This window comes from Glandiceps talaboti, chromosome 11, assembly GCF_964340395.1.
Source record: "Glandiceps talaboti chromosome 11, keGlaTala1.1, whole genome shotgun sequence".
NCBI classification, from domain to species: domain Eukaryota; kingdom Metazoa; phylum Hemichordata; class Enteropneusta; family Spengelidae; genus Glandiceps; species Glandiceps talaboti.
Genome location: NC_135559.1, coordinates 18,353,461 through 18,371,265, shown reverse-complemented (window position 1 = coordinate 18,371,265; position 17,805 = coordinate 18,353,461). Strand labels below are relative to the sequence as shown.

At 33.4% G+C, this 17,805-nt stretch overlaps 1 protein-coding gene across 1 annotated transcript in view; it reads right to left on the bottom strand.

Annotated features, from left to right (window-relative positions):
* LOC144442098 (uncharacterized) overlaps positions 1-13,354 on the bottom strand; it is a 55,747-nt gene extending 42,393 nt beyond the window's left edge. The window contains 2 exon segments of the mRNA XM_078131367.1: positions 10,739-12,183; positions 13,050-13,354. Coding sequence (XP_077987493.1) covers positions 10,739-12,183; positions 13,050-13,354 — 1,750 coding nt within the window.
* Between the last annotated feature and the right edge of the window lie 4,451 nt (positions 13,355-17,805).

Below are 17,805 nucleotides of genomic sequence, written 5' to 3'. Positions count from 1 at the left end.
TCACTTTTATTAGTGAACCATCAATTTAAATCGCGCATGCTAGGAATCGTCACGTAAATAACGATTTTAGTAACATCCCTATGTATTCAAAAAGTTGCTTTTTTTTCCCTTTCTTTTATCCAAAATCCCTGGGGGCGGCTGCCCCCTTGCCCCCCCCCCCCCAGGCTACGGTACTGTTCCTATGTTTGTTGGTACAGTAAGATTCCTAAATCATCGAGTTGAATTGAGAAATCGTGATGTTCGGCAACATGTCAACAAAACATTTGTTCAAAGACCAACGTACGTTGGTGGAGGGTCTATGATAAGTTGGCTGATTGAAAATGAACAATATCAATCTAATGGCCATGATGGTTTTTGAAACCAACAACTGCATAGAGTGTTGACTGTCTTTACTTCTCGTCCATGTCAGAGAATTAGATGTCATTCAAAAAAATAATTTGTTTTGGTCAATACCCCTGGAAAATGACCCAAATCAAGTGTATCAACTCTGGCCCAGGCAACCGGTCATAATTGAATCTAACCTGCGCGAGCTTATGGGCTTTGCCTAGTTATGTTATTAGTTCAATATTTTTGTCTTGTAATACCTTTTCAGATTGTATATCTTCGAAAACGATGGATAGCATAACAAGAATAATTAATATTCTTTATTGACACTTGCCGTGACAACTCCAACATAATTTCAAAACACTTTGCTTACAGTAGTTTGAAAGATTTAATTATTTTGTTACACACACACACACACACACACACACACACACACACACACACACACACACACACACACACACACACACACACACACAAACACACACACAGAACCATGCCTACAGCATTCCTGTAGATTAAACTCATGATCAGTTGAGTTGCGCTAAAAATGAATTAGTCTTGTTATGATCTAAGAAAATGACAACTTCATTGGGGATTAAAGAATGAAAGCGATCTAAGAAAGAAAGCAATAATTACTATGCCCTAACATTCTCTTTAATGTTTCCCATTTTTCGGTTGCCTGGTTTCGTTTCGTTGAATACCATGAGCCCAGCGGTTTAGTTTAGTTTCGTTTTGCCGAATACCATAAGCTTCCTCCAATTCTAATGCAAGGTCGTTTTTAATGGCTACCGGCACGGGCGCGCTAGAACTTAGTGGACATTGGCTTGATGAAAACGTAATCATGTATCACGAAGGTCAATTAAAGCAAAAATACCGAAGTGAAATATAATGTGCGATAATTAGCCGATATCCACACAGGATTTTAATCAGATTGTACATATGTGTGTCTCAACCAACAATAATCTCGTAACTTTACAGAATAACTAAGAAAGACATACAGTACAGGTGCCGATTTTGGACAGTGATTATAAGATACACGCAAGAGTTGGTAGTTTAATTAATCGATTATGATAATAATAATAATATAATGATTCGGCAATGATGTAACACAAGCCATATATATTAATGGTAAAACAAACGCTTCAGGTTTTTTTTTTGAATATTTTAAATCTTATATCTTCACCTTACCCGCTCCCCATCATTCCACATTGAATTTGATCTTTACATTCTCGATCTCCCCTTGCCCACAAAGTATTTTGATGTAAGTTTTGACAACTGAAATATTGCCTGTTTTCCAACCCTATGATTAAAACACACAACAAATCTCCTATTGAAAAGTCGTGTATAAATATTTTTTTGCACGGACGTCTTCGTTAGCTGCACCTGTCGCATCTTGCAACTTACTTTAATCATTTGAGAATTAAAATGTTGTAAAATTGGTGCTGATGGAAGAGTGAGGGTATCCGATTATTAGAGAATATACACGTCGGTTTGTGCGTGTCAAAGCCATAGTTACAACGGAGCATCGCCCAGATGTGTTCGAAGGGAAACTCGCGTGAACTTGCGCTATTCTACGAGACTGTCAGGAGTTCGAACATAGTTGCTGCTCACACAAGCGATAGTTGTCAATGTAAATAGAACGTGGAAATGCTGACTGTTTATGCAGTGATAGCAAACTTATAAGTCGTGTATACCCACTTCTATTACCTTAAAAATGATTTCCTCAAGACGAACTTCTTTGTCAATGTTGACAACATATACTCTAGGTAAGATAGAACACTTTTATTATCAAATAAGATATTCAAAATGATATATTTGCTCAATACTGAATTCATTCATTTCGTTCTTCAAACTTGAGATGCGCTGTTCGTATACTATTCACGTTATTTGTTTGGTAAAGATAACTACTTTTTAAGGCAAGAGTTTATCTATATATTTGTTGTTGTTGTTGTTATTTTGTTGTTGTTGTTGTTGTTGTTGTTGCTGTTGTTGTAGTTATTTTTTATGTGAAATAATAACTAACATCTTCGATAATGTTTCATATACTTGTCAAACTTATATGTTGTTGTTTTTTTTTTGGGGGGGGGGTAGCACTTATAAGACAGTAGAGTTGGTCGTATTTGTTTACAAAAATCTCTCATCACATGTTTACATTTCTAAACGTAATGTCTAGTCTATATCTATCATCTACATCTATACATCCATTTCTCTAACTAAGGCATAATTATAAGTTGTTGTCAAAGATCTGCAAGAACTAATACAAGTAAATTTGAGAGGCGAAAAACGAAGTTGACGATGACAGCCATCGCTAAGAAACAGGCAGATGTAAATGAACGACAGTCATTTTGACGACAGAGAGCAGATACTACATGCAAGAAAAGATAAACTTGATGAAAAAGATGATTGAAATGATTGTAATTGATATGAGAACACCCTCAACGAGCAGAGTAGGAGAGTAGAGGCAAAAGTCAGAGAACTTGAAAAGAAGGAGAATGAGCCCGAGGTGATAGAAACCAAGAGAAAGTTCGATTTCAGAGAGGTAGAATAGAAGAGTAGACAAGTTGATGTGGACCAGAAAGAGATCCTGATCGAACAGAAGTTGACGGAGATCGCTAAGACAGAGAGGAGACTGGAGGAAAAAGAGTTCATATGTTTACAGATAGAGGAAAAGGCTGAAGAATTTTCGAAGTATATGGCTAGCAAGGAAGCTACACTGAATGTCAAACAATCTGATTTGGACCAGAGGGAATGCGAAAGAAGAAGTAATTGAGAGAAAAATGCAAATACAAGAACGTGAACATCTGTCACATATGGATGTGATGAAGAAGAGAGAGACTGAACTAGCCAAGAAAATGATTGACTTTGAGTCAAAACTAAATAATCAAGAGATGAATAGCAAAGAATTGACAAAAAGAGAAAGTGAACTTAGAGAAAGAGAAATCAAAGTTACAAAGATGGAACAAGAAAATGATGAAATGCAAAGGAAGTTAATTGAAGGGAATGAAAATCTGGCAATTAATACCAAGTCAACAGAAATGAAAGAGCAACATTAACGGGTAATTCTCTCCATATTTTAACAGTTTGCTCCGTTAACGCAATATCAAATTCTTCATTAGTTGATAAATTATTATTTGGTTGATTGGCTTTAGTTGCTTTATTAATTCTCTTAATAGATTTTTTAAAGGAATAAGGAGGAGGTAAAACACCTGCCCATTTATTGAGTGTTTGATTTAATTCCTCCTTAAATTTTTCATGATATTTATCTTCGATACTATCTTCGATACTCATTTGCTCAGACATTTCATGCGTCATTTGTGCCATTTTGTGTATCTACTATTAATATTTTGTTTGTTTAAATTGAAAATATTATACCTCTAATCTTTTTATTAAGTGTATAAACTTTTTTTTATTCTCAATTATTTTTATAAGTTAGACAACACGAATCAAAGTCTATAAAATAAGCCTAAAATACTTTTAAATCTATAAGAATCATACGTTTCAAAGTTATTGTTCCAATATCTATAGTCTTTAACCCTTGTGCTATTTTAGATAACGCTTTACTTGTTGACAAAGTAACATTGGTAAGTTCATTTTCAATATGAATTTCAATAGTTAATAATGTACGTTGGTTACATGATATTGAAAATCCGTTCAAAAGAGTATCGTATTCACTCTCAGTATTTAATTTAATACAGTTAATAATAATAATACCATTGATTACTTTCTTTATATCTTCAGTCATCGCTTCATTAGCAGTAAACAATTTTAATTCAACCTCATCCTCATTCGGTTTCAAACCCAATATTTTAAACTGCGTATCATAAAATAATAAAAGATTTCCTCTTTGAACGTTGTAACTACAATACCATTCCCCGAATTTAAAAATCTACGAAAAATATTGTTTTCTTTCACTATTGTTTTTGAAGCATCTAATTTTAAATGCAGCTTTGGGTACAGAAAGTCTAGTCTAGTATCTGCTTCCGATAAATAGTGTCTGATATCCTCTAATTTAAATGCCTTATCATTATCATTATAAACCAACACATAAGGAACTCGGTCAGTTAAACCATGGTCAAGAGTTAATGGCTTTTCAATCAATTCAATAAAATCTCGTGGAAATTCAAAAGTATAGAACTTATCATCTCTGTTGCTATATGCAAAGCCAAATGGTACATGATGTTTTGTTACTCTATATTCTTCGATTATCTCATCTATGTCATTTAAGTCTACTAAATTGTTGGTATGCTCGTGTGATTGAACTGCTGCTGGTTCTAAATTAAATGTTTTAGAACTATTTTTCCATTTTAAGATGAAATCTTTATTATTATTGCGTCCGGTTAAATACGCTGTGGGTGAGTAAACATCTTTGAGATCATTAAGTGCATATCCTTGTGGTGCTATCATACCTAATCCAAAATTTGATGGCATATTATATTAAGTATATAATAAATATATAAATATATATAAACGAAAAACAATGAAGTTGTATATAAACAAAGAATCTAATAATATTACTATCAGTTTTACAGAAACGCTGACTGGTTATAAACAGATACGACTGTTGGAGTGTAAACTATATAATTCCTGGTATAATATTACGAAAGAAAACAATGAAATTACTTTTACCGCTAACAATAAAACGGCAGTTAAAAAAATAGAATCAGGTAATTACAATGTTGATACATTGTCACAAGCGATTGGTAGAACAAAAGTAATTAATTTTAAGAGAATTTTACCAACAGGAAAAACTCAGATGATACTCAGTGATAATGTTAAAATAGACTTTTCAAAACCTAAGAATTTTGCGAGGATACTTGGTTTTAAAGAGAAAGAATATATTTCATCGAGTATTAGTCCAAACAAAGCAGATTTTCTTCCTGTGTGATATTATAGATACACCTACTAATTACATCAATGGGAAAAGGTCTAATTATTTACAAATTTTAACGCTGCAAGACCGGGGTGAAATAGGAGAAGCTGTCACTTATTCATTTCCTGCTAATGTTCCGGTACCCATAAAAAAATGGATATAACTAGTCTTCGAATTTGGATAACTAATCAAAATAACGAAATAATAGATTTTAATGGTTATCCAATTTCATTTCAACTCGAGCTTACTTAAATCAGCTTAAATTAATGTGACCATATGCTAACGTGTTACGATGATCAAGAACATAGGGTTTGTCATTGAAGCAACTTAAAGAAGTTTTATTGATTTTGTAACTACCAATCTGGTGATTTATCGATCGTATAGTATTCATTGAATGTTTCATTTGTAAATTTTCAAAAAGTACTGTCTTATATTCTTCATGAGTTATATTCTTTTTTATAACTAACTTTTTTATACCTTTTGCTTTACGTGCGGAAGCAGACTCTGTTATGTAAGAGTACATTTTACTTCAAAGCCCAATAAATTCAATTATTGGTACGTCCGCACACTCGTCTTTGAATTTACCAATTACTTTTTTGTTATAATCAAAGGAATATGGACTTTTTGATGAATAATCACTATTATCAAAAAGGTCTTTATCTTTGTAGAAATCTTTATAAGAATCATTGGCTTTAATTTCATACATTAATGAATCTGTATCTGTGAATAATAATTTAGCTCGTGGTCCATATTTTTCTTTTATATAGTTGTAATGAAAGTCATACATTAAAGTTTTAGACAAATCAAGAATACTCATTCCAACATATAAGGGTTGATTTAGGATTAATCGTTCTTTTTTGTTTTCCACTGCTACTGGACTTTCGGTTATAATTTTTTGCATGACAAACGTTGGTTTAGATATTAATTTCCGCATTTGTTTTTCTGTTATACATAATTTTATACCACAATGCTTACGTACATTCATCATGGTACGTCCAAAAACAGAGTTATTCATTAGTTTGAAGAAATCTTTTTCGAACGCATTTCATGCTTTCTTTCTTTTTTCCGTGTTAAATAAAATGTATTGCGACATCCACTTTGATTGATTAAACTCAATGGCTCTGTGAATTTTAGTGATTTTTAAACTGAGTGATAAATATTGTTTTAAGTTTTGAAAATGAAGTACATAATTCTTTTTTGGTCTCAGAGTTGTAGTTAATTTTTCTATATTTCCACATTTGATATTAAATAAGTCATGTATCTTTTTATTATGCGGAGATAACATGTCTTCAGTAATACATAGTCTCTCAGGTGCTAAAGGATAATCATTGTGAAGATTGTGCAACTCATTAGGATATTCAAGATCAACTTCAAGGATTAATCCATGTTCACTTTCGTTGGTGTATTTACTTAAGTCAAGCGAATCTAGATCAACCCATTTAAATCCGTGTGTTGGTAAAGATTGAGTCATTGCCCAACCATAGAGATTAGTAGCATCTAAATACATGATGTACTTTGTTTCCTGAGTTGGATCATAGTCTTTCATGTATGGATTGTTTGCCTTTGCATGACCAGCAGATATATAAGAGATACCTCCACGAAGACCTTTTTCTATAAAGAGATGCATATCTATATCCATTAATAATTCGAGTTTAATGGAAGTCATTTTTAAACACGCATCCCAGGATAAACCAGGAGCACTGAAATAATGACAGGGATCGAGGTTATAGTATACATTACATGTCTTTCGGAAATTTTCAAATACACCGGTTAATAAAAGTACATCGGTTTTAAGATATAGATCATGATAATCACCCATCGTTTGCATATCAAAATGCTTCCAAATATCTTGTGCATGCTCATAATCTTCATCAGTTATACCAGCCTCATTTAGAATGAAATAGAATTTTTCCTTTAGTGGTAGACTAACATCATTGAATTTTTCAATGGAATCCATATAGTCATAGGGGTATACACCCTTCCGTGTTAGTAATTTTAAGCTATCTGGGAATTCTTGTTTTGTGTATTTGAAATCACTTGTGTTACCTACGAGTTTTTCTAATGAAGCATTTAAAATATTTAAACTATCTATGAAGACTAAGTGAGTACCAACCATTATAGCTATGAACTTTTCCATAGAATGTGGGATAATATTAATTTTTTCCTCAAAGTTTTCAAGGGTTTGAACAATAAAATGACTGTCATATCCTTTTAAATTGTGGAATATAACGGGTATTTTTTTCGTTACTTGAAAATTGATATTACATTTTACATGTGCTGAACCATGGTATTTACCAGTAATATGACAATGATCGCGAACTCGTATGTCATCTTCTTCATATAATGTTTTGCAAATATGACATTGCGTTGCTTTTTGGAAACATATTTCATCGTTTTTATTCATACACAAAGGTTTGTTAAAATGTTGTTGTTTTATATTATTACAATAATCAACTTCTGATAACATCATTTCCATAAATATCTTAGATGCATTTGGTCCTATGTAATGACACCTTCTTTACTGAATGTATCATCATAACAACAGACAAGTTTATAAGCAAAACTACATACTTCATGCTTTTGGTAATGATGTGTGAATATTGTGTTTTCATTAGGATGAGAGGTATTTACTTTTCGAGTTATAGATTCGAAATCTGCATAAATAACAAATGGTGCATTTAATTGTTTTGAATAATTTTTAAATGATAACCATTTATTTTCCTCAGTTGGCATTCGTATAGCTTGTGTCCCATTTATTTCAAAACAAATAGGAATGTGTTGATTTAAAATCTCTGCGGTTGAAAAATGTTGTAAACAATATCTACAGAAATGTTTTCTTCCTTTATAGTTTGTTATACCATGCATGAATCGATTAAAATCTTTGATCCAAACATACTGCTTTTTATCACCCTGAGTTATTAGTAGTAAGTCAAGGTGATCTTCGCAAGTTTGTTTACTAACATAAATTGGATATGCTTTTTTATTTTTATAACCAAGTACAGAAATAGATATATTATTTTGGTTTTCAATTTTAGGTATTTGTTTTGTAGTAACCGGGAATGTTATTCCTTTATAATCTAGATCAACGATATGTTGACTGTATCGAGTTGGTCTATTTTTATTAATTTTGACTGGAAACTTATATGCTAAATGACACCATCTAAAACATTCATTCTCATTATTTTGTATATTAATGAGACCTTTCTTGTGATGTTGTAGTTCTTTTGGTAATTTGATATATGAATTACCTTGTAAAGGTTCGTATCTTGCGATATTTACATAAAAATTAAGAAGTGATTTTATTTGCAAACCAGATCCTTCACGTAACCATTTAGCGATATGTTCAATAATTCTTTCGAAACTTGCATTAATTTGTTTTTCTATTTGGTCAATATTAATAATTTGCAATGGGCTACTATTAAAATAACCATCACTTGTTGTCTCTTCCATATCTTTACCACTTTTAATAAATTTTATCTTCAAGGTTAATATCGCTTTTATTCCACCTGTATTTTGTAAATTTTCTTCTAAGATTTCCTTTATTATCAATTTATTTTCAGTTAATTGTGTATGAGGTTCATTCTCTGTTATATCAATTTCATATGATTTCACGTATCCTTTAAAAGCTCTCTCGAGTTCATGATATCTGGGTAACATTATAACACCACCTACATGTTGGTAACCTCTATCAATAAGATTTTAATATGTAGCATTACCTATTTTAATCATACGTTTGGTGATAGGATTAATAATATATTCTGCCGTTAATGGTCGAGGAAGATTATCTGGCAGCGGCCAATCCAAAATATTCTCAGGAATAGGTTGTAATTCACCATTCCGTATAAGCTTATTGTATACACGCCCGCCAACTTTTATCATTCGATTAGTGAGTGGATTCCGAATCTTGTCCATGTTATATAAATAAAATATATTTTTATCCATATTTATTTAATACATTATTTGTTCAATTGGTAATTCACAACTTACAAATTTTCTTTTTTAGGTTCTTTAATGCAAGGTGTACCTCTGTTATAATGTTTATTTAAATGACACTCGTATTTATATGAAAACCCACATTCATCACATGTAAACTCGGTAAAAACACGATCACATGTTGGGCAATATTCACATTTTTTATTCTCACAAGAGTGTTTTATATTTGTGTGTTTAATAAAATTATGTCTGAACAGTCTATGTTTAAAACGTTTGTTACATTTTTCACATTTAAATTCAGGCGCCCACCTATTACAAGTAGTGCAGTTTTCTCTCATTGTCATGTATATAATATAAATACTTTTGTCTAAATGAACGCCATAAACGTCATAGGGGTTCATTGACCTTTTGACCTTTGAAACCCGCCAGTGTGTTCATTTAAACAAAGGATGGGAGTATTAATAGATTGCCAATTGTCGATCGTTACACTGTATATGTTTCACTGGTTCAGAAACCCGAGTTTACTCAAAATTTTTTTAAAATGTTAAAACGGTGAAAAAGGGGGGTTGTCGTTTCACTGGTCTAGTTTTTGAGTTTACTCAAAATTTAATATAGATTAGACCATTTTTAAAACGTTAAAACGGTGAAAAAGGGGGGGGGGGGCGGGTTGTCGTTTCACTGGTCTAGTTTTTGAGTTTACTCAAAATTTAATATAGATTAGACCGTTTTAACTTTAAAAAAACGGTGAAAAATGGGGTTGTCGTTTGACTGATCCTATAACCCTATTTTATATACTACTAATTGCTTTCAAGTTATTTTGAGCCTCTATAAACAGAATACTTTGTTCAAAAATATTTTCCGGCGACATTTTCTGAAATCATAACATGCCTGTCCCTTCATATTTTTTTTAAAAACTGTATTTGTTGTACACATTTAAAAGTACATTGTGACCTTGTTTAAAAATTTTTTTTGCATGTATTGTTTTTATTTTTCGACTCGCACAAAAAAATGCTCACGTTGGGATGATAAAGTCATATTGTTATGTATTGTATTGTATTTTATTTATATGTACCATTGTAAGTAAGATCACTACCATGAGAAAAGAAAATCTTTCAGAGGAACATGGAAAATAAAATTAAAAATTTGTCATCGAAAATTTATTTGGTTAGCTTGTCACACGTCTTGTTAAGTTTCTTTCTTTATTGGGAAAACCTTGTCACAAACATCTGACCATTTGATTATGTTCTGTGGATTATATAGGTAATATTTTCAGTGTGTTGCTTTGGTGAAACCTTTTCTTTAGTATAGTTTCTGTTAAGTGCCTTTGGGCAGTCACTTTGTTAAAACCTTTTACAACAATCTACATAGAATGTATTCTATATTTCCAGCTTCTTTTTATATTCTATCAGACTACCACTATACTTAAAACCTTTACCACTTTCTATACATATAACCATGCTTTCATTTGTGTGGATCTTAATGCATGTTTTCACGGTGATACTTTGTTTAAACCCTTTACCATACTTTCTTTATGTAAAAATGGTCATTCATTTGTATGGATTCTTCTATGTGTATTTAAATGGCTCTTGCTATGAAACCCTTTACCACACTCCTTACAAACATATGGTCTTTCATTTGTATGGATTTGTATATGTGTCTTCAGTGCACTGCTTTGCTTAAACCCTTTACCACACTCCTTACATACATATGGTCTTTCATTTGTATGGATTCTTCTATGTGTCTTTAAAATGCAACTAATACTAAACCCTTTACCACACTCCGTACATACATATGGTCTTTCATTTGTATGGATACTTCTATGTGTCTTTAAATGGCTACTTGTATTAAACCCTTTACCACACTCTTTACATACAAATGGTCTTTCATTTGTATGGATTCTTCTATGTGCCTTTAAATTGTCACTCCTATTAAACCCTTTACCACACTCTTTACATATAAATGGTCTTTCATTTGTATGGATTCTTCTATGTGTCTTTAAATGGCCACTCCTATTAAACCCTATACCACACTCTTTACATATAAATGGTCTTTCATTTGTATGGATTCTTCTATGTGCCTTTAAATTGTCACTCCTATTAAATGCTTTACCACACTCTTTACACACAAATGGTCTTTCGTTTGTATGGATTCTTATATGTGCCTTTAAACTGCCATTTCTACTGAATCCTTTACCACACTCCTTACATACAAATAGTCTTTTATGTGTATGGATTCTTCTATGTATCTTTAAATTGTCACTCGTATTAAATCCTTTACCACACTCTTTACATACAAATTGTCTTTTAGTTGTGTCTTTCTCCAAATCACTACTTGTAGGAGAAACTTTACCAATCTCTGTGTCTACAAATGACTTTTTCCTTCTCAATGTCATACAGTGATTTTCAACATTATTTTGTTTGTTGTTTGCGTTTACTGAAGTTTTACACATGTTGTCTTTATCATTAATGTCTGAATATGAACTATCTATCCTTTCAACAGTATCTCCATGCAATGTGACTTTAATTATTTGAGTTGTAAATGGTTCACTTATGAGACTTTCTGCAATAACAGCCCTATTGTCATTCCTGTCCTCACACTGTAAGCACTCGGATTGTTTGTTTGTTGGTTGATTATCATCACTTTCTTCTTTTTCTATTATTATGGAGTTCATCATATAATCACCTGTACTTGTATTTTGTGCAACACCTGTATCAACAGAATTGCCAGGAGAGCCAAGATTGTTTGTTCCACATTCACTTGCCCAGTGTGGTACAGTTTCAGAATGGTTTTCTGTTCTTAATAGTTGGTGATTATCAGCTGAGCAGAAGTCAGTTTCAAGTTCTTGGCTTGCCATCATCTCCTCTGAGTCTTGTTGATACAGATCATCTATGGTTTCTGATTTCACATATCTATCCTGTCCACTTGTCAGCTCATGTGAGTCTTGTTGACACTGGTCATCTATGGTTTCTGATTTCACATATCTATCCTGTCCACTTGTCATCTCATCTGAGTCTTGTTGATACTGATCATCTACGGTTTCTGATTTCATATATCTATTGGTAAAACATGGGTGGAAATGTTAAAGAAATAACTGACATGTTAGATTGGTTTGTACCTTAGAAAAGAGTAAATATCACTTGAATAATACATTGTTTTCATACAGCCTTCTGTGATTGGCTTAGACCATGTCACATGGTACAATATATGAACTGTTGACCCATAGAGACCTTAATTTACATATGCAATGGCCACTGTTATATTTCTAATTTTAAGTAAATTATTTATGTTGTATGGGAGTCCTATTGGACCATGAAGGTTTTGATTATACATTTGAGAGCACTTGGGTGACTAACTGAGACTATATTGTGTACACTGTATACTACAATATTACAATGGTAACAGAAGGGAGGGGATATGGTAAAACTAACATAGCGTTGAATACATTGTTACCATGAATTTGATGGGGAACCCTGGTAAATTGACAAGGGAACGCTTTTTACCTGCATGACACCCTTAACTAAAGTACTACACAATGTATATTGTAGTTGTGATTCCATTTGGTCCCCATTACATTCACTACATTCGTCCCAGTTCATCTCATCCCAATTTCATTTTGTCCCACTTTCAACTTGTCTCAATCATTTACAAATTTAAAAGATGAATGTCACGATTCCTCTGCAATGTCCTTGAAAGTCTATCATGTAGTGAAACAATTACCGCAGTAGTAATAGTATAGTCATGGTATTGTTTGATTTAATTTCAAGTAATTATTGAGCTTTTTTGAAATTTGGGACAAGTAGAAATAGGGAATTTGACATATAAATGCGTCTATGATCAGCGGCGATGCGATGTGACATTGCACTGAAAAAAGTCGCCATCATTCTGCAATATATACAGATCATAAATTAAACTGACTTACTTCATCGTAATAGACGTAGACTGTGATATATCATCACTAAGGGTGTCATACTCTGTCGATGTCTCCATTTTGACTTGTCTCTGGCTAACACCACGGGAGAGGTAGCCATGACTGCGGTCACGACCTTGTTGCTGACAATCACTTGGGAAACATTCCTCACAATACTGTCTGTGAATTTGTAAAATATGTAAAACAAACACACTACTTGGAACTTCTGAGTAGCCAATAGCTTTACTGTTATGCCAAACATCGTACGCAACATCTAGATCGATCAGTGTATTGTTTGCACTGACGGGCGCCGCCATGTTTGATCGAAGTAAACCGTGGTGTCTTGTGGGATAGTTGGCACTCGCCAGGCAAGCTCGGATTCATATTGAGTACATTCGAATCGCGCAGATTGAGACTGACAGAGACAGAATGACATATCAAGAAATACATATTAGCAAGATACACAGACAGATTTGAAATTCAACATTTTTGACAGAAAAAAAAAACATTTTAAAACCAAATTGCCTCATAATGTCACTATTTCATGAACAATTCTTAATGCACACATCCTCAGAAACATACCCACCACATTTCAAACCAATATACTTTGCAATAGTTATATAGTTCAACATTTTTGTCTTAAAATACCTTCGTACGAAAGATCAGGCGATACTAAAGTTTTGATTTAATACTAATCTTGTGGTATCGGTTTTGAGAACACTAATATCGGCAATCACAAAGTTACCGTGTGTAACAACACTGCTGTAGTTGCCAGTATTTTCGCTACAGCAAAGTACGCGGAAATGTTACAAAATCACTTGAATATTATTTGCTCTTATCTAAATCTACAAATATTTCAGTCATAGTTTTCTCCCAGTGCTCCTTTCAAACTAGATGAAATTTTCCATGAAATCTTGATGTTTTTTCTTGATGTGTTACATATCTGGAGCAAAGAAGCGTCTCAGATATCAGACAGTGCTCACATTTGGGCACCTAAGACATAGATTGTCAAACAACTGCTAGAAATAACCAAAAGTAAAGTACGTACAGAAAAAGAGATGTTAGATGAAAGAGATAATATTCTTAGTGAAGAAGAACATCGACTGGAAAAAAGAGAAGGACGTCTCGAAGACGAAATAAGAAATGCAACAATCAAGGTCAGTGAACTGAATGACAGACAACAACAAATTGAAAGAAAAGATAGGGAGGTAGAAGAAGCGATGACAGCCGTCGCTAAGAAACAGGCAGATGTAAATGAACGACAGAGTCATTTAGACGACAGAGAGCAGATACTGCATGCAAGAAATGATAAACTTGATGAAAAAATGGTTGAAATGACTGTAATTGAGGACACCCTCAACGAGCAGAGTAGGAGAGTAGAGGCAAAAGTCAGAGAACTTGAACAGGAGGAGGAGGAGGTGATAGAAACCAAGAGAAAGTTCGATTTCAGAGAGGTAGAACAGAACAATAGACAATTTTATTTGGACCAGAAAGAGATCCTGATCGAACAGAAGTTGACGGAGATTGCTGAGACAGAGAGGAGACTGAAGGAAAAAGAGTTAATATGTGTACAGAGAGAGGAAAAGGCTGAAGAATTTGCGAAGAATATGGCTAGCAAGGAAGCTACACTGAATGTCAAACAATCTGATTTGGACCAGAGGGAACAGAAAGTGGATGCGAAAGAAAAAGTAATTGAGAGAAAAATGCAAATACAAGAACGTTAACTTTTGTCACGTATGGATGTGATGAAGAAGAGAGAGGCAGAACTAGCCAAGAAAATGATTGACTTTGAGTCAAAACTAAATAATCAAGAGATGAAAAGCAGAGAATTGACAAAAAGAGAAAGTGAACTCAGAGGAAGAGAAATCAAAGTTACAACAAAAGTTGACAGATATATCACAGCGAGAAGAGTTTATCTTAGAAAAAGAGAAAACACTAATAAAAGCCGAGGAAAAAGTAAAAGTGAAAGTGCAGAAGATAATGATGAGACAAGAAAGATTACGAAACAATGGGAGTATTGTCAGAAAGCAAGATTCTAAAGCACAGAGTAGTGAGTATAAATATATGCCCTTCGCTCCTTTGAATGTAGACTACAATTGTTACAGAATGATATGATTGACATGTAATAATTTTTTGTATTCATATTCATATTGATATCGTAACTATGTATCTAATGTTGGAAAGTTCAATATTAAGTACCGTATACGCAGTCGTTGCTGTTGTATACTTTTTTTAAATTGAAATTTGAAACCCGCACAATGTTGTAACCAGTGAAAGGTGAATCGTCCTATATAGGGTAGAGGGCGCTATTTCAGAATGTGTGTAATCAACAACTAATCGATCTCTCAAAACAAATTTTCAGGTTCAAGACGCCATGATGGTGATGATGCTGAGATAATGATAAGAGATAATGGAGAGAAGAAAGAGGACGGAGGGACAGACTCTCTCCTTAAGATTCTCCTCAAGATCCTCAAAGATGATAGAGGTGAGTGTTTCTTCAGAACTATTTAAATACACATTCTGTGAACAAAGCTATTATATCAAATACTATCGAATTACTCAACAAAGTTCTTTATTAGAAATTTTGATGTTTGTGATCTTTAAAACGTTTTATTTATTCAACTCCTACTGATATCAGTTGTGTCAAATATATCACCAATCGAGAAGATAAATTCACAGGTTAGTGGTGTCATCCTTCAGTCAATATTTTAATTTTATGTTTTTGAGATGAAGTTTATACGAAGATTATTTGTCATATACGTTCATTTATCTCTTTATGTATCTCAATATACTTCAATATTCTATTCATATAATTTAATTGATACAATTATGTAATTTAATATAATTTATCTCTCCATGCATTTCCTAATGTAGAAGTGGTCTGGTTTAGAAGACATTGGGAACTCTTTGGAAGACATTGAGAAATCGAGAACGTAGTGTTTTAAATGGCTGACACTGTAAATTAATATTCAGCTGTGATGACAGACCATTATGATAAAGACAACAATGAAATGTCTGAACTTATTGGCGTATCATTGAGAGTAGAAATCGGTGTCTATGGACATATCATTAATTATGATAAAATCTTTGGTGTTAATTTTTATCTATATTTTTAGTACACAATATGGCATTGTGTTAAATGGATACATACTGTTGTAAATAAACTAAAATTTGTGTTATTTATCTGTGACGTATTTTTGTCTTTATAGTTGGCTTGCTAAAGTATAGTATAGTATAGTGTATGTGTGTGTTGAATTGTATCGGATGGTAAGATACTTACACACAGACTAAAACTATATTGTTTTAGTTACACGTGGTAGATTATACGTGGTGGTGATAGGAATACCTTGGTGAGGTGCAGTCAACCAATCAATTTTCTAAGGAGTGCAGCAACAGAGACCAGTAAACTTAGTGGCCAAGTTCTTGAGATGCCGCAATGGGAAAATAACCAGATTAATATGTATATCAAACTCTTCGTTATAGTCTCGGGAATACGGAAATTCGTGATGACAGAGATGAAAATTAGTACATAGTAATTTAGAGCACAATATGTAACATGGTGTAGGAAGACAATATTTATTTGATAAATTAGAGAGATACTATGTGTTGAGTTTGTCGGTCATATTAAAGTTTTAATGTGTTATAGTTGAACAGGTACAATGTATATCTTTTTGTGTGTGATAGGCATCATATCAGTTGGCCAACAGGAACCATGCACCAACCACCTGCTCTTGAAGATGACATCATGGAATAGACCATTCAACAATAAAGGATGAGTCGGGTATGGAGGAGGGGGGGGGGGGGGAAGGGGGTAAACTGTTCAAGCATGTCTGAGTTATAGCTTTGGACATCAAAACTGCGCCAACAAAATGGCTGCCAGGCAGCCATATTGGATCGTATCATGACGAAAATGGATATACACATGTATGTCATAGAACACTGTCCTAATACCAACTTTGTATGAGATCTGTTTAAGCATGTCTGAGTTATGGCTTTGGACATGGAAAATTCACAAACAAAATGGCTGCTACGCGACCATATTGGATTGTATCACGACAACAATAAAAATGCACATGTATGTTATAGAGCACTGTCCTAATACTGTCTGAGTTATGGCTTTGGATCGACAGGAAAAATTCGCAAATAAAATGGCTGCTAGGTGGCCATATTGGATCGTATCATGAAACAAATTGACGTGCATATGTATGCCATTGTATGTTGCCCCTGTACTAAGTTTGAAAAGAATCGGTCCAGGCATCTCCAAGAAATGACTCTGGACGGACGGACGGACGGACGCACGCACGCACGGACAGACAGACGGAACCCAGTCCATAAGTCTCGTTCCGGACTTCGTCCGGCGGGGACTAAAAATACCACCAATCACGTTGTAGCACAACTGTACAGTTTTCAAAAATACTTATCCATATGCTGGTCCACAATAGGTGTTCATTTGCTGAATGACTATCAAGTTGCCTATCCAATCATGCTTCTATCTGTGATATATGCGATCATTTGGCTATGGGCATAGTCATGTTGCTAGATATATTTGCATACCTTTTTCAATGTTCTTGTTCACTTGTGTATGAATTACTGATATTACCTTTCAATATACGTGATCATTGGTTGTTATTATGGGCGTGGTCTTCTTACTAGGCACATTTACATACATTTTTTGAATGTTTATTCATTTGTCTTTCAATTCCTGTTATCATCGAAATATACATTATTATTTGACTGTTGCTATGGGTGTGGTCTTGTTGCTTGGCAA